Source organism: Papaver somniferum, chromosome 9 (assembly GCF_003573695.1).
Source record: "Papaver somniferum cultivar HN1 chromosome 9, ASM357369v1, whole genome shotgun sequence".
NCBI lineage: Eukaryota > Viridiplantae > Streptophyta > Magnoliopsida > Ranunculales > Papaveraceae > Papaver > Papaver somniferum.
Window position 1 is genome coordinate 102,644,066 of NC_039366.1, and position 19,167 is coordinate 102,663,232.

Here is a 19,167-nt window from a genome sequence, read left to right on the forward strand (position 1 = left end):
ACGCCATCATGGAAGGGAATAACCTTGATACACTTTCCAGAAAAATCCTCGTTGGAAAGTTAAAGATCTTTGCTCACGAGCATAGTGTGGCTAAAGATAACACTACTTCACTTAAAGCCACAACTAATACAAGTATGACTTCTTCGAAGGAAAACTTGTCTTGGGATGATGAGTGTTGTGTTGATCATGATGAAGAAAACATGTCTATGATCACACAGCAAGTCGAAAAGATCCTGAGAAAGTACATACAAACTGGGAAGCAACGCTCGCGAACCAAGTTTCAAGATGATTCAATTATTCAAGATGGAAGTTCTCTTCAAGGAAATAATGCTTTCGTTATGTCAATAGATATCTCTGATGAGATTACTTATGAATATCAGAAAGAAAATTCTGCCCCACGTGGAGAAATATCTGTTGATTCTGATCCAGCTTCTGTTTCTGAGTCGGAAAAGGAGATCTCATAATATTTGAATAAAAGTGAAGACATTCATCGAGTAAACCTGTGTTTGAATAAAACTGTATTCCCCTTACCATTTCCTTCTCTCACTCCTTCAAGGAACAGGAGGAGACACAGGTATTCCCCTTAAACCCGAATCTACATAATCATATACTGCTAATTTGTTTGTCTTGTTAAACCTTTATCATAGTACTTCTCTGATTGAAAAATTCTAGACCTAGGTTATAAACATTATTATGTCTTGACACTACTTCAGAATAATTCACTATTTTGTTTATGCACTCTTTATCAAATGCTAGTTACTTTACTTAAATTTCAACATTATTAATTATTTTTAAGTTAGGTTTTGTCCTTGGCTCCTCTATTTTTGACTACACTGTTTGATTACTTTCTATAAATCTTACTAATTTAGCACTTTCACCTAGTTAACTCTTATCCTCTAATTCATATAGTTATAATGAAAATCCTTGCTTGGAATGTTCAGGGATGTAGGAATCCATTAATCCAAAACCATCTAAAAAATCTCATCAGTAAGGAAAATCCTAAAGTTCTTTTCCTCTTTGAGACAAAAAATCAAAGGCATTTGGTGAAATCTCCAGTTTCCTCTTTTCCTAATTACCATATAGTGGATCCAATAAGATTGGAAGGTGGCTTAATAGTGGCTTGGATTGATGGTTTCCATTTTGAAATAGTTCAATGGAATCAATTAACATAATTATAAACTCTGTATTTGATACAAAACAATGGGCCTTAACCTTTTTTTATGGAGTCCATACCCCTCAAACGGGAACATAGCTTGGGATTTTTTAGAAGAAACAATTGTGCAAATAATTCTCAGAAATATTCCTTGGATTGTAATAAGATATTTTAATATGATATTTAGTCAAGAAGAGAAACAAGGAGGTCTGCGCTTTAACCAATTTAATAGTGAATATTATTATAAAATCCTAGAAAGAGCTGGTCTATATGACCTAGGTTATTCGAGGTATGACTTTACTTGGGACAATCATAGAGAAGGCAATCAAAATATACAAAAAAGAGTTGATAGAGATGTCATCAACGCTGAATGGCATTCCCAATTTTCTAATGCTTCTCTGACTCATTTTGTAGCTACTGGTTCTGATCACTGCCCTATACTTCTTAATCTAGATAATAACTTAACTAAGTCAGATTGGGTGTTTAAAATATCTTATACTCGGTTAAAGGAAATATCACACATGCAAATTATAAAAGAAACTTGGATAAAATCAAATGCTGATGAGCAGGCTTCTCAAAGCCCGACTCTAAACCTAAAGACCCTAGGTGTTAACTTGCTTGGTTCGAAAAAGAACATTTTTGGCCTTCCTGCCAACAAAATAAATAGGCTGCTTAAAGAGATTGATAGAGTAAAGGGGGAAGAAAAATAATGTATCAATAAAAAAATTAAAAGAGAAACTACTGGAACTAGAATCCCTCTATGACACTTAGGAAGCAATAGCTAAACAACAATCTAGGGATAATATAATAGAGTTAGGGGAAAAAAATACAAAATACTTCTACGCAATTACCTTATGAAGACGAAAATGGAATAATATTGAAAGTATGACGAATGATCAGAATGTTTCCATTAGAAATAGAAATGAAATAAGTCAAATTCTTACCAACTATTTTCAATAACTTTTCACTAAAAACACATCTGATCTTGCTGAAAATGACCTTATTTTTAACAATATCTCTCTTCTCATTTATTCTTTAGATAATTCTAATATCCTAACTCCTCCTACTAGTGCTGAGATTTTCCTTGTCTTGAAAAATATGAAACCTAATAAATCTCCTGGCCCTGATGGCTTTCCAGTTAGATTTTTCACTCACAACTGGGATATAGTTGGAGCTCAAGCTATGTCGACAGTCCAAATTTCTTTTGTTAATAAGATTATGCACCCATAAATAAACAAAACTCACCTTTTCTGGATACCCAAAATTAAACAACCAAAAAATCCTAGTCAGTTCAGGCCTATAGGGATTTTCAATATAGTTTATAAAGTGATTGCTAAAATTTTAGCTAACAGACCCAAACCTTTCTTAGAAAAAATAATTTCTCCTTTCTAATCTGCCTTTTTTTCCTCTAGACAAATATCTGATAATATCATAGTGGCTCACGAGATTATTCATTTCTTAAAAAAAAAAGGTGGGACTGGTGGTTTAGGAATAAAAATTGATATGTTTAAAGCCTTCGATAGAGTAAATTGGGATTTTCTTCTTCTGATTTAAAAACTTTTGGTTTTAATAATGAGGACGTCTGTATGGTCATATAACAATGTATTTCTGCAACTACTATTTCTGTGTTACTGAACGGAACCCCAAGAGAATATTTTAAACCTTCTAGGGGATTTCGAATAGGAGATCCTCTTTTCCCTTACCTTTTTATCATTTGTATGGAGATTGTTGATGGTGGATTTTCGACAAAGGCTAAAGTCGTAAAATCATGATACTGCATGTTTCTGACACGACTTCAAAAATGTATGTGAAACTCATATTTTATGATTCGTGAACCATTTCACGATTTCTGACTGAGCGAACATCCTCACAGAGTTACGGTGAATATGTTATTCGTAAAGCCTCTCAGCTGAGCTTTTCGACACTTCGCATATTTCATCAGCACTTCTACATAGAATCAAAATGATTGGACGACTCCTATACATATTGCATGCTAGTATAGAGCGTTAACGTCTTCAGGACATCATATTGTTTGTTCCCTGACTATGTAGAAAGAATGTGTATAGAATCTCTTAATGATTGGACATCTTCTAAACATATTGCATGCTAGTATAGAGCGATAACGTCTCCAGGATGCCATACTATTCCCTGACTATACACGCCCAATATTCAGAACGAGTATGATGCTTCCATTATCTCATACCTCGATTCTCGAATAAACTCACTCCTAGACATATTGCATGCTAGTATAGAGCAATTCATAGATTAATTCTAGTGTGACATTCATCAACTGAATTCCTAGAAAATAATCTATTCTATCTCACTACTCCGTTCCCTGGATGATCCTCAGTTGGATTACATGGATTAGTAATAGGTAATCATTCCATCTCATTACTCCATTCAGTGGCTGATTCTCAGCTGAATTCCATGGATTGGTAATAGATACTCAACTTATTTTATTACTCCGTTTCATCGCTGATTCTCAGCTGAATTCCATGAATTAGTAATAAATATTCACTGATCGGGCATCTGCGCCACCACCGAGTAAGCCCCGAGAAAATGGTGCGAGTCTACTTAGCAATAATGCACGAACGAGCATTCAATAATATGGACAAACTAGGAAACCTATGCAAAATAGGGAAGAAAAATAATATTAATAAAATAATAAAGAGGCGCTTAGGGGACCAGGCCCACTAGCCGGCCTGTCCCATGCCTCTTCTTTTCATATTATCTTATTTTATTATTTTCATAATCTCATGAAAATTCCTTCATTCGAGCAAACTTCCTTGTTTGAGTAAAACTCTTAGTTTCTTCATATTTTCCTTCAGACGATGAAAAATAAAAAATAAGGAAGGGTGTCACGGGACCGGGCCTACTAGTCCGCCGGCCATGCCCTAGACGTGGCCGGTCCCACACTTTATAATCCCTTATTTTGTTATTATTATTATTATTATTATTATTATTAATCAAAATCAATATTACAAGAGATGGTGGGTATCCTAGCAACAAGTTGTGCACCAACACCTTTTTGAATAACGATCCCTAGCCTATGAAAAAGAGAATTGTCTATCTTGAAGTTGGCATCATGTCCTTCCATGCAATTCCTTAATCTCTTCAGGAAAGTTAAGAAATCCGTACTAAGCTCACCAAAAGTGGAGAAAGCCAAAACACCGAACCCATACCCGAGAGAAGTGCAAACATCTAAGTATTTAGTGTTCTTGCGAGTAATTGCTGCAAAAATGGCATGACCTGGTATGAAGTTGCGTGTTTTATTATTATTATTATTATTACAGAAAATGGGCTATATAGCCAAAAAGGAGTGTTTTATGGGCCAAATGGAAGGGTAGAGATTTCGTCTGGGTCAAATGGACAGTGAAACTTTTTATATGAAACTGACCTAATTACCCTTACCTTTCTTCTTCCTCTATAGATAATATTGATCTCCTCCACCGTTTCCATTACTTTCTTCTTCTACTATCTGCTCTCGATCTTCTCTTTCTCTACCACCACCATCATCAACTATAAGCATATCTATCAGCACCACCATCGACAATAACTATCGCCACCATGATTCTACACCGTCTGCACCATCATCATCCTTCTATACCGCCTCCGCCATATCAAACTTTTCTCACCATTAAACACATCAACATCCACAAAACACCAATATCAACTCCACCATCGTTAAAGAGATCTGCAGATGCCTAATTTGGGTTTGAATCAACCAATTTTAGAAAATCACTCATGATTATACCAAAACACGCAGGTCTGGAAACCCTAATTTTGTTTTTTATTTTATTTTCAAAAATTAATGGATTGATTGTCTTTATTTTAGCACAAATTGGTGTATGGTGATTTTAATTTAACCTTACCTGCTGAACCTAAGTTGAAATTAATTGATTTTATGAATTTAATTTTCATCTTCATTGCAATTTCTTCAGAGTACTCTGTTTTTTGATAAGAAATGGATGAAGACTATGCTCAAATTGGTAAGTTTCTTGACCTTAATTGTGTTTTGATTTCAAATTTGTTCATCTTAATTAGATGAAACTGGTTTTATCTTGTGCTAGATTGAGTTGAACATACATGGCGAAAATGGATTTCATCCTATACTAAATTGGGTCGAATTTGCTTTCACCCATTTTAAACTAGGATGAAACCGGTTTCATCTATAGGTAGGATGAATCTATTGGTGTAACTGGATTTTAGTTGGTTATTGTAATGACTTTAAAGTTTATGTTGTGGATGAAAATGGTTTGCATCTGGTTATGTGTATTGTATGGTTTTCATCTGGTTATCGAAGTCATGCCGCAACAAGTGATTGTAAGAAATGCCCAAGTGCGTTTTTATGGCTAAATGTTGAAGGATGTAACTGGTTTTCATCTAGCACTAAGATAGGATCTAACTGGTTTTCATATGATACATGCATATTTGAAGTTTAATAAAGATGATAATAAGGAGGATGTAACTGGTTTTCATCTAGCATAAAAATAGGATGTAACTGGTTTTCATGTTATTTGATTCTGTTATTTGTCCGCGTCCTAGTTTTCATGTTATTTGATGTAATTAAGTAAGTAATTTTCCCCAATTTCTTATGATTGATGAATTTAAGTCTAATTAGTGATTGTAAATCTAATTGACTTCATATGAACTTTTCTTGGTTACATGAGAATGTGGCTAATATCCATAGCATGATACATATATACATTGTACTACTTCCTACAAGACTAATTTGGCTAAGTGAGAATGTTTCCTATAGTATTAAACAAGTTTCATCTAGGTTTAATTTGTGGTGTATATTTTTTCAGCATGTTTATACTACGATGAAAACCAGTTTCATCCAGGTTTAATATAATATAAACTAGGATGAAACCAGTTTCATTTAGATTTAATTTGTGTTGTATATAATTTCAGCATGTTTAAACTAGGATGAAAATGGTTTTCATCCAGGTTTAGTATAGTACAAACTAGGGTGATATCAGTTCTATTTAGGTTTAATTTTTGGTGTATATTGTTTCAACACGTTTAAACTAGGATGAAACTGGTTTCATCCAGGTTTAATGTGTGAGTACCTGTTTAAGTAGTAGTAGTAGTGTGTTTACTAACCAGCAATCTCATTTCTCAAACTGTAGAATAAAGCAGTAGTAGTAGTGTGTTTACTACTAGTACACCTAATTTTAATGGAGGGTAGGTTTGTGATATTAGTAACATGACGTTTATGTATCATTGCAATATGGGTGAATTTCTTAGGGAAGGGATAGAATGTAATCAAAGTTGCTAGGGTATATAGGACCATAGGTAGTTGCCAATACAGGAGGAAAGGATTAGTGCATGCTATTAACATAAGAGAGAATGGTAAAAATGGTAATGATTCTAATGATCACAGAATGTAGATTCTAATGATCTGATTAAAAAATGAAGAGAGTGTACGAAACATACATGAGGGCTCCTCCGAGATACTAAATGTTTAAAATTATATAGTAGGGATTAATATGAGTTTAAGTAGGAGTTTAGAGAGATTAGTACTGGTGAGGATGAGGTTGGGATTATAAAACCAAAAACAGGCAGCTAAAACATGTATTTTGTCTTACAGGGAGTTTTTATGCGAGTGGCTCCACTCAAAGTTGTGGAATATCATCATCATCACCAAATAAATTTCACTCTGTCGACTGTCTTGAGTATCTGAGACTGATGAGTGCCAAATAATGTATATATTTATCCCTTTTTGTTGGCATTTAACTCATCTTTTGTGCATTAATTCTACATTTTATCCCATATTCTGTATTTTCATTGTTTTCAAGAATAAATATTTTTCTTACTTAATTTTGCATTTTTAGGTAATAAATAAAGTTTGGATGAATAGCAGAGCGGAAAAGAGCAGAAAAGTAGTGAAAAGCCGGGAGAAATTACACAAGGAAGCCGCGAAGAATGTTGTGCACAAGACCAAAAGGTTAGAAGTGGGCTTGAAGAAGAAGAATTGTCCTTAAAGAAGATATGGGCTTGGCATACCCAAGGCCCAAAACCCTTACTCAAACACATTTCCACTATCCAAGCCCGTCTCGGATTTCAGCCGTCAGATCGAAGCATTTCAGCATCCTACGTTCGCTCCATCATCGCACATCAAACTCCGAAGCCCCCGCTTTACATCGAAACGCCCATCTCCATCTTGGGTCGTCCGTTTTGCTACATCACTTCATCCGACGGTCGCTCCACGCTTACCTCCGTATCGCCGTTGGATCCACCTACCATCTTCCCATCCATCGCTCCTTGTCGCAGATCATCAAACCGCGCTATCCCCGCTTCACACCGTAGAACCCGATACCCTATACCCAAACAAACACTTCCTTTCTCCCAAAACAGTCGAGCTCCTTCCCCTTCTCCCAAAATCAGTTGCAGAACCACCACCACCTCCATGCCCTGTCTCTGCAAACTGTCACTACCTCTCCTTCTCCACCACCATCACTTCTTCCCCGACCGTAGCACATACCACCATCACGTCCCCTTCTTCTCTAGCCATCTATTACATCAACTTCTCAACCCGAAAACCCTAGTTTAGAAGTTGATGAAATATGTGAGGTTAGAGACAGAAATTGAAGCAGCCGAGAAGAGCAGGAAGGTCAGAGGAAGCATGGGTCGAGACTACATGGAAGAAATTTCCTCGATTTGGGTGAGTATCACTAACCCTAATTTCTCTGTAATTTGGGGGTTTCTCTAGAAACCCTAATTCATGTTGGGACCGTACCAGGAGAGGATTAGAGTAGGGAAATGGGCTCAATTAGACCCATGAAATTAGAAAAACAGTAAACCTAATTGTACTGTTTTATTTTGGGATTTTGGGAAAATGGGTGATAACCCTAATTTGATGTTTTGGGTATAAATAGAACTGGAGGGTGTGTGTGAGAGAATATGCCTGGAATAGCCGGCGTCCAGAACTTAGTTCTGTTAAATGTTCATTTTGTTGTTCACTGTTTATCCATTTTAATGTTTTGATTTTCTCCATTTTATGTCACTGTGATGTTGTTATGTGTTGTTCCTGTTATGAACTCCACTGTTTTGTTATGTTTGTTCTCTGCTGTCACTCCCATATTCCTGTTATGTTATGTTTCTGTAATGTTTGTATCATGTTCTCTAATTTCTTGTTATGTATGTTCTAAACCTCAAATGCTAGGACTAGATGAAACCATGAATCAATAAGATAGTCTTCATCATGTGCAGCTCTTGTCCAATGTTGTTAAGCCCTTAGACTAGTTGTACTTTAATCAGACAATTAGTACTTTGGTAACTATTTTAGCTGTGAGTAGAATATCCCCTAGGTTAATGGTGGATTCAACATCCTAGTGTTCTTTCATCACTCATGTTTACTGTTTTGTGTGAATGTTAGGCTAAAGCCTTTAGAGCATTGTGTTGATTGAGCAGTGGGGAGAAACTAGTGCTCACTAGTGACTGTGAGCAAGCTGGTTCTCTTCTCACTCTAGTAGTATGCCTAGGCTCACCCTCACCATCTCACCTTCACCATCTCCCATGCCCTTGTCTTAGGCCTTGGTTTACTTCCATTGTTCTTGTTTAGTTTCATTGCACTGTCACTTTTCCTCATTCCTTCACTGCCACTGTTTTACTTTCACTTGTCTTTCATTTTGTTTGTCATTTGCTCCTGCTACTTCAACTACTCCTTGTTCTGCTGCTGCTACTACTTGCATTGCTTGTGCTGCTGCTGTGCACTGCTTTCTTTCCCCTGCTGTGCAGTACTGCTGCTGCTGCTGCTTTCTTTTCCTTGCTGCTGCTGCTGCTGCAACTGGGCTGCTTTTTCTTTTCTGTTTTCATTTCACTGTAAATAGCATTGCATTGTAAATAGCATTGTCTTCTCTAGATTCCTTTGCCTCATTAGAGCCATTATCTTGGCTTGTTAGCTTACTGCCCTGCCTTGGCCATTGTCTCTTAATTGCATTCTGTTTTGCAAAGGACCAGCTCATTGTAAGGCCAAAGGCCCAGTCCACTGTTGAGTCAACCAAAGCTCACTTCAACACTGAGCCCAAGTTCAGTTCATTGAAACCAAAGGCTAAAAGCCCAGGTTTAATCCCAAGGCCCAGTGCAATTCAAAAGACCAAAAGCCCATAAGTTCACAGTCAATCCAAAAGCCCACTGAGCCCAAAACCATTTCATTGTTAAAAACAAACCCATTAAGCCCAATTTACTCAAAGGGTATTCAAAGCTCAACAGTTCCAAAAGGTATTCATAACCCATTGGTGCCACACCCCTTTGATACCTAAAGCCCAATAGCCAACTAGAACCCAAAATAGCTAGAAACTCCAAACACTCCCAATCTCTGTGGATCGACCCGTACTTGCACGAGCTACAACCGACGACCGTGCACTTGCGGTATTACTGTAGGTCCGCGTTTTTATTACGCTTAATTTTATACACCTCTCCGGGCCTACCAAGTTTTTGGCGCCGCTGCCGGGGACCATTTTGCATTTAAATATAATATCTTTGAGGCCTACCAGAGACCGCTGGACATCTCTCAGCTTCAAGTCCCTCATGGATGATGTTTATGCAGGGAAAGACCCACCAGCCGCTTTTGCAACAAGAGTCCAAGCAGAAAAGTTCCATGGTGCTATTAGCCATAGGGTCACAAGACTACTGTAACAACCTGTAAAGTACACATCACACTAATAAAAATTATCAGTAGTATGGTCTTAGCTCTAGTTTCAAAAAAAATTTGGGTAGTTAGCAGCTTGTGTCCCATTATTTGCATTTTGTGCCAATGGATTTATACTCTTCAAAGAAGGAAAATCCTAATATATCCGGCGTAATTCTTTTGAGACAATTCTTTTGAGACGTGGTTTGATATATGCTGTCAATGTTACGGATAGGTTTCTTTCTTCATTTTTTTGAACGAAAAATTGGTCAATTTTTTGAACGAAAAATTGGTCAATTTTTTGAACGGATAAGTTGCAGGGGTGATGCTGAAATGAGATTGTTGTGATGTCGAGGATATGAAACTGATGTTGTTGCGGTTAAATGTAATGGCTTGGAGGTGCTTGTACTGGAGTTTGGTTGCAGCTGCAGTTGTTGGATCTGGTGGCAGTAATGGAGCTAATGGGTACTGGTGGTGTTGTTTTGATGATGGAGAAACTGGTTCTAGTGAAGTGTCAGGTGGACTGGTTGGTATTGCAATGGAATGAATGCAGGAGATGACATTACAGATGTGCAGGTGACGGCAGTTGTGTTTGGCATGACGCAGAGATGAAGGATCTGCGATGGATTGAAGTTATTAAACTATGGAAGTGGAGTTGTTTCTAGCACTTGGCCTGGAAGAGAAGGTAGTGAACTGCAGGTGGTCTTGTAACTGCTTATAGGGAAGCTGGAAGGATTTTGCAGTTACAATGGTTGAATGCTCAAGTTGCAGGTTCATGTTACAGGGAGAGAGTAAAACGTTGCGCTGCAGAAATGGAATTGCAGTTGAATTGGATCTACAGACGCGGGACAAAGAAGATACAAGTGTTGCTGCTGTTGCACAGTGGCTGTGAACTGAGATTGAATAGTTGCAGCTGAGTTTGGCAAAAAATTCTGTTTTTTTTTGCTCTGTTTTACGTACTCTGTTTTTTACTCTGTTTTTGCTCTGTTTTACGTACTCTGTTTTGCTTGCAATTAATTCGTAAAACAGAGCAATTAATTCTGTTTTTTTGTTGTTGTTGTACTCTGTTTTTTTTTTGGAGATTACTCTTTGTTCTCCAACCCAGTAAACATTTGAAGAAGATAGGGACATATTGGTCTGTTCCAATTAATTCATAAAAAATAGGGCAAATTAATAAAGTGTCCTGCTTCAAACCATATAATTAATAAACCGGCCAAGCTTTTAAATTATTTTAGAAACTGGCCTTTCTGTTAGAGTTGACACCTGGGCCCACCAGATCGGTCAGCTGCGTTGAATAAGTCAAACTCGGTAGGAGAATTTACGACTGTGCCCTTGCCCATTTAAAGACCCGTGTGGTGTAATCTCTCACCACACTTTCTCTTTCTCCCTCGTTCTCTTCTCCCTCGTTCTAAAACTAGGGTTAGGTATTGAAGCTGTTTGAAAAGAAAAAGAAAACTGATGTTATTGAAGTTGTTTTTGCTGAAGACATAGATGTTAGCAGAAAGACCAGAGTGTATTTGGAAGAAAAGTTCTACATATTTAGGGATTCAGAGATAGTGGTGATACAGTGAAGATGAGGTACAAACCGGGATTGAAACAGTCTGAATCAAGGTAAGATTAACGAAACCCGTGACTTAATATATGATGAAAATCATTGTATTGATAGTTAATTAATTTAATTGATCGATTGATTTTTAGGGTTTCTGTTTTTTTTTTTCCTTTGTAATTAGGGTTTATTTGAAACCAAATTTTTATTGTTTAATTGGGGTTTAATTTTCGTGATTGGGTGTTTGATTTTAAGTAATATTGCTTAATTAGGTTTTCATTGGGTTTTCATAGGTTTATATCTGATTTTGTTTCATTTGTGTTGCAGTCAGTTCAAATTTAGGAATATCAGTGTATATGCGGAGCCAAAGAATGAGACTTTGGTATTTCCTGATTGCCATAGAGATGAAACAGACTTGATGACACTTAAGTATATGGTGTATAAGGGTTTGTCTATGGATGTTAAAGAGAAGTTTAATTTATATTGGTTTAAGGAAGAATGTCTGCCACTGCCATTGTTAAATAATGATGATTTTGATAATTTTTGGGAGGATTCATTTGTAAATGAGGATGGATGTATATGTTTGTGGATGGGGATGAAAGACACAGTGTTTGGGACTCCAAAGACTACACCAAAGAAGAAGACAGTTAGTAAGGGAACCACCCCTAGAAGATCCCCAAGGCTAAATAGTGTGGATAAATCAGTTGAAGGTGGATCAAGAAAGCTGAGTTTCATGGATGTGCCCATGTCCAAACATTCTCAGGCTAGTAGCAGTGGTTGCAGTCAGTCAAAAGCTACAAATGAAGTTAAGTTTGTTGAAGATGTGGACAATATTCAGCTGGAAAACACCAAAGAAGATGAATGTCACTCAATTGAGAATCCAGAAGCTCCTCCAGTATATGACAGTGATGAAGACATTGAGTACGGGTCAGATGAAGAAGAACAAGAAGAGAAAGAAGAAGAAGAAGAAGAAGGAGAAAAAGAAGGCAAAGAAAAAGGTATATTTCATTTATAACTGATTTCATTTATTATAATTTGTAACTTATTATATGGTACTGATGTTGATCTTGAATGTGAAGGTAAGGATGTGGATGAAAGACCTGCTTACATGGATGACTTTGATGATGATTTTGGCCAGTACATGAAGGGTGAGCATGATGTAGATCTTTTCCCTGAAGAAGAAGTTTTTACTCCAGTAGATCCTAGCAAAATGGAGGTAAAAATTAGATTTGCAAATAAGGAAGCATTTAAGAAACATCTCAGGGGTTATTGTGTTCTTAATAAGTGTCAATATATTTTGGATAGAAGTGCTCCCTCTAGAATTAAGGCTGAGTGTAGGTTTAAAACAGAACATGATTGTCCTTGGTTTGTGTATGCTAGCAAGAAAGAGGGTGAGAAGACTTTTGTTCTTAGGAAAGTGAATTTGGAACATAAGTGTGAAGGGGATCCCCAAAATAGGAATAGATCTGCTGATCCTCATTTTGTAAAGGATTTTTTGTTCTTGATCAGATGAAGAATAAGCCTAAAAAAGTTGTTCCAGACCCTTATAAAATCAAGGAAGACTTTTTAGCTGAAAAGAGAGTAAATATACCATATCAGTGTGCATGGAAGGCTAGTAATCTAGTTTTAGAGTCATTATATGGGAACTATAAAGAAAGTTACAATGAAGTACCAGCATTCTGCAAGATGTTTACAAAATGCAATGATGGGTCTGTTGCTAAGTTCACTTTTGACACAGTGAATAACACCTTTGAAAGCATGACACTCTCATTTGAACCTGCAATGAGGGGTTGGCGAAAAGCATGCAGGGGAGTTATAGGGCTTGATGCCTGCCATCTAACAGGGGAATATGGGGGAGTATTGATGGCTGCAACTGCACTTGATGGACAGAATGGGTTAGTAATGTTAGGAATTATGGTATGCAGAGCTGAAACAAAGGAAAATTGGATCATTTTTTTGAAGCATTTGAAGGATGCAATATTAGCACATCCAGTGAAAGTGGCTTTCATTTCAGATAGGCAAAAAGGTTTATTGGAAGCTGTTGGTATAGTGTTCCCTGGCCATCACCACAGATACTGTTGGAGGTAACTTTCTTGTCTAACTTTGTTTCTTGTTTCTTTTGTTTGTCAGATCAGATAAAGTCCTTATGTTAATTGCAATGTGTTAAAATGCAGACATTTATACAAAAATTTCAAGAAGGATTACAAGGGTCTTGAATTATACAGTTCTTTATGGAATGCAGCAAAAGCATACAAAGAAAAGCATTTTCAGGTTTGACAGTTCACAACAGTTCTTTGTTATTGGTTTTATGCACTATTTGACAGTCAAGTTAGCTAGTTTTTGATTGGCTGTGCAGGAACATTTTGACAATATTGTGAAACAGAGTGCTGCAGCTGGTGCTTATCTCAGTAGAGAAGATCCTGCTACATGGTCCAGGGCCTTTTTTAACCCTATTCACTGTTGTGAACATATGAACAACAATTTTTCAGAGTCTTTTAACAATATGATCAACAAGATGAGAAATAAACCAATTATAATGATAGGAATAATGTATGCTAACTTAGTGATGGGTACATGGTACAATAGGAGGACTGAATCTGCATCATGGGTAGATGGTAATTTGGTTCCTACTGCTGTTACATTGATTAAGAAAATGTTGGAATTTGTGACTGACTATGGTGTTGACCCTTGTGTGGCTGGAGAGTTATATATGGTGACTAGTCCAAAGAATTCTGTGTTCACAGTGAACATACTTCCCAAGACTTGCTCTTGTTTGCAGTGGCAGTTGAGGGGGTTCCCCTGTATGCATACAGTGAGTGCATTGCATCGCATAAGGCCACAATGGAGAAAGTAAGATTTCTCTTTTTTTAAATCTGTACCTTGTCTCAGAACTTATTTATGCAATTTCTAGGCCTTAAATGTATCTAGCACTAACCTTTACATACTCTGCTTGAGCAGGTACTGCAGTGATTACTATTCAGTGGAGAACTATAAGGCCACATATGCACCAACTTTTGCACCACTAGATGATAAAAGTGAATGGGTCCAGGTACTTTTTCTTCTTAAATTTGTAACTATATGCCCTATTTATATTCTCAACTACATTAATATAAGTGCATTTGTTCTTGCAGCCAAACATGAACAAGAAGATCTTGAACCCTCCTCACAGTAGGAAACCAGGAAGACCCAAGAGCAAGAGGGTAAGAAGTTATGATGAACCTCTTGTTGAGAAGACAAAAAGGAGGTGTGGGAAATGTGGAAATGTTACTAACCACAACAAAAGAACATGTGCTGGTGGTGAAGTGGGATCTAATCCAACTGCAAAGAGGCAAAGGACTGAATGTGATGCACAAAGCTTCACCTTCAGCAACATAGAGCCAAGTCAGACTACCGAAGTTAGGGGTGCAGCTAAGTCAAACAAGAAGAAGAGAACGACATCATTTGTTGGTGAATGTTTTACAGGGCCTGGCAGTCAGCCTTTGGCAACACCATCTTCTACTCCAGCTTCCACAACACCTATGAGTCTGCCATCTATAGCACCATCTTCTACTCCACCCTCTACAATAAATAACCTTTATCAGAACTTCTTTGGCATTGGATCTGTATCTCAGAATATAAAACAAGGAAAGGGAAGGGGAAATGGAAAGGCTAAGAAGAAATGATTTGAGATCCGTTTTCTGATTTTTTGTGTTTAAGAAGACAATATTTTTTCTTTTGTAGACTTGAATTAATGCTGAATCAAAAGTGGATGGTTGTTTATTAGTACATTTGCAGGTTACATTTTCAGATTGTTGAGTTCCTTACATATAGCATTAAGTTGTAAACTTGAATGCATAATTCTGTTTTTTGCAGCAATGAAGACTTCATCTGAGACCCATTTAAAACCGTCACAAGTGAGGTATGCTATGTTCTTGTTGTGTTCATTCTTGCAAAATTTCATCTCCATTTTTGATTGGCAGTGATCTTTGTTGCAGGTTTGATTTTGCAGTGGGCAGTTTTTGAAGCAATGACCAGATTCTCCGCAAGCGTAACAACCATTCTCTACTGGTAATTTCACCATCTTGCATTTGACAGGATCGATGGCATCGTCAAACCATTCAAAGTACTGACAGGTTGGAATTGAACACTTCAAAAACATTTTTTCGTTTGTTTCTTTTGCTTTTGAACACAATAGTTGCCTTATACCATTACATGGTATATATTTGCACCTGGAATAAATCCAAGGACATACCTTTGGATCATGAATTCCCTGTGCACAGATAGAACATGAAATTAGGGGTTGTTTTAATCTTAATCTTACCTTGCTGCTGCTACTGCTGCCTGGAGAGTTTACTTCATTTTGGCTCATGTCTTATTTATTTTTATTTTTTTGATCTGTTGAGTATGACAAATACTATGGTTCTTCTCTGCAGGGCCTAATTTATATGAATGAAGCTGAATCTGACCGTTACAAATCCAACCGTTACAAATCCGACCGTTGCAATGAGTCACCGAGTTGACTCGATACTGGTTTGGTTACGAACTCAGACGAGGGTTAAGTCGTCTTTTACCTAGCAGGTTAACTGCCACGTAGCCAGTTAACTACCTAAATCCGTTTTTTGAAAAAAACGGGATGAAAAATGTCAATATCGGCCAGTTTATATAAAGATTCAAAAAAACGGCCAGTTTCTTAAATATGGTTCAAAAAGGTGGTTACTTTATTAAAAAGCCCTAAAAAATATTCTGGGTGAAATAACCAAATTGGTTATTTAAATAGTATATTTCTGATTTTTGGCTATATAAACAATATCTAAACCTAGAAATTTATTTCACCCAGAAATTCTTGCTTTTGGTCTTTTTGACCAATTTTGCGTTATTATTATTATTATTATAATTTTTTTTTCCATTAATGGGAGAACGATGATTACATGAAACTAGTTGGAAGCCTAACAAGCTAGGATCCAACGACATACTACTACATTAATTGAACAGGTTGCTGTGGTAGCCTACCAGCGGGCCTCATGGGTAACCTTGCCAAGGGGAGCCGAAACGGCGGACTGGGGGGCGAGATTGTGGCACAAGGGGGGCAAGCTAACAACACCTTCCATGTTAATTCCTGCAATGTTACGCCATCGAAGACTCGAACCTGGGACCTCCTGGAACGCATCACCTTTGAAGAACGGGGTTGACCAGCTGAGCTAGGGCCCGTTATTATTATTATTATAAAAGAAGCCACTAAGGCTATATTGAAGAAAAAAAGAGTTAATTACAAAGATTTGGCAGGGAGTCGAGCAACAAGTTGTGCTCCCAACTTGTTATTATTATTATTATTATTATTATTATTATTTCCTTCATCTAATGAAACTCCTTCGTTTGAGCAAAACCCTGATTTTTCCATGTTTCTCAAATATTCCTCAAAATATCAAAAGGCCAAAATTCAAATGGTCACATGACCGACTAGGCTTCTCACGATAAATATTAAAATATTATTATTTTAATATTTTCAAAATATTGGTCCACGAGCAAAGTTCTACTTGCTCATTCGAGAAAAATTGAGAGTTTCAGTCAAGATCAAACTCTACTGAAAATCCAAAATATTGCTCAAACACACACTAGAAAATACCAAAATTCTCAGAATTGAGACACATACAATATGGTGACACGGGCATGCCATATTGAATGACCAAAGTCGTCCCTTAGGCTTGCAGAAGCCGGTCCCACCTCCTATTAATGATTTTGACCTAATTAATCTTATACAGTTCATGTTGGGTTCAAACTCTTTCCAACCAATGATGCGTGTCGTAACCACAACAAATTAATCAAGATATGTCCCACTAATTAACTGGTAATATAATGGTAGTAAGGATCGTTCCCACAGAGAGATGTGTAATTGATAGGTTATTTGATCAGCAAAATTGTAATAAAAGAAAAAACACAAAAAAGGAGGATTGTTTGATTAAAGTAAAATAAAAAGAATAACAAAGAAAGCAAAGATGATTAAGGAATCATTCGCCGCCACTGAACATAAAATACTCGTTTACTCCTTATTAATTCTATTATCACCAACTGTAGAATAGCAATAAGCTTTGTTATTCCCGGAATTCCTGTTGTCACTGGATACAGAAGCGCTTGACTACCAGATTCTATCCATTTGAGCCACCATGAATAAGCTCTCAAGGTGTAACCCATCGAATGCATTATGTTTTGTGAATTAGGTTGATCCTAACATCAGACGCATAAGCTCGGTCTGCTTAATAGTGTCATCTCTATATACAATTGCTTAACAGAATCCCTCTGTCAGCTTTTGCGATGTACTACTTGTGTATGAAATTGAGTGACTATTACATGTATCACCAATCCCAACACTAATAGAAGAATTACTACCAGGTTAATTCAAATGGCCAATTGAATAACCCAATAGTAATCTTAGACATTAAAATCAATAGAGATAATCGACAAGATAAATCAACTTAAAATAAATTTGTAAAAAGAATTAGAATTCCATTATGCAGGACTTTGAAATCATCCTTAATCAGTAAAATTAGCTACACATGGATTTACTAAAGCTCATGAAAAATATATGAAATAAAAAGAAAAAAATAACTTGATTTTCCTCCGAGAAGTAAACCCTAAAATATGAAATAAAGAACCTTTCTCTCCTCACTATTTTTCTGTATTTTTCTCTCTACCAAGTTGTCTTGAAAGGTGCGGGTACTCAGCCTTATATAGGCTTTTCTACCGACCCAATTCCCGTGAATTCCTCGTTAGATAAGGATCCATAGTCGGCTAATAGAGTTTCAGAAGCTTTAGAAAACATGTGCTGCTAATTCCCTGTTACAGGGACCGTTCTAACAGAATAAACCCGTCTGGTGATTGGTTGGACTTTGCTGGGCCCCAAATAGACAAGTATGCATTGTTTTATGATTGGTTGCGCATCTAACTTGTTGTACGTTAATGTAACAGATCTCCGTTCTTTACCTTCTACGCGTGAGACAAAATCTCGAACAGATAACTCTGTATCAGTTCTGCTCAACCTCTTCCCAAGCTTTATCCCAACTGAATTCTCGGCCAAGTTTTAGAGTCGTGTTGTTTTTTTTTTTTTATTTTAACTCGAGCTGCACATCCACTTGACCCATGGCTTAGCCGGCAGCAAACACTTTCCAGCCGTGAAAGAACCACAACTCCATATCGTTCATTAACCCCCGACTAATCCATCTTCTCTTAATGAACCAGCCTTTTCATTACTGCCGATGGCAGCAGCTCCATCGACCTCCAAAAGCAACCCCGATCAATCACCGATCATCACAGCAAACTCCATCATGATCACTGCACCTACCGTCAGCAGCAATCGATCACCAATGACATCTGAAAATTCCATCACTGTCCCATAACACCATCGCTGCCATCAAACTCCGTTACAGCGACTTCTCTTCATCAACAGCATCGATCATCATCACTGCTCAACCCATCTCGATAGTCTCTGTTCTGCCAAAAGCCCAACTCCATTGATCATCTCCTCACTTCATTCCTTGGCAAACTCCCACGAGCCCATGGTTGGCAACAACCCTGAACTAACGCCAAGCCATGACTGATGCATGAAGAACGTAAACTTGATTTCCTGAACTTTCAGTTGTTCTTTGGGGAAGACAATGGTTGCCCTGAGTAATAAGCGCGAGTGCCTTCAACAGATGTTGAATTCATTCCTCCCCCTTTGTAAAACACCGAACTGCTTTTAGCAGTTCCTTTGAACTTGGCTGCCCCTTAACAGAATGACTACCCCTTAACGTACAGGGAGGGTGCCAATAGCACTTTCCCTGTAAAATCACCATTTTGCCCTTTTAGTCTTCCAAGTTC

At 37.2% G+C, this 19,167-nt stretch overlaps 1 protein-coding gene and 1 long non-coding RNA gene across 2 annotated transcripts; both read left to right on the forward strand.

The window, feature by feature from the left end:
- Positions 1 to 12,475: 12,475 nt before the first annotated feature.
- Positions 12,476 to 13,946, forward strand: LOC113312363. The gene is made up of 5 exons (XM_026561121.1): positions 12,476 to 12,751; positions 12,844 to 13,418; positions 13,509 to 13,605; positions 13,691 to 13,742; positions 13,921 to 13,946. The coding sequence occupies exons 1-5, from the start codon at positions 12,476 to 12,478 to the stop codon at positions 13,944 to 13,946; spliced, it is 1,026 nt and encodes a 341-aa protein (XP_026416906.1).
- Positions 13,947 to 14,090: 144 nt separating this feature from the next.
- On the forward strand, positions 14,091 to 14,555 carry LOC113313995. The gene is made up of 3 exons (XR_003342202.1): positions 14,091 to 14,184; positions 14,293 to 14,383; positions 14,466 to 14,555. It is a non-coding gene; the product is annotated as an uncharacterized LOC113313995 (long non-coding RNA).
- Positions 14,556 to 19,167: the final 4,612 nt, after the last annotated feature.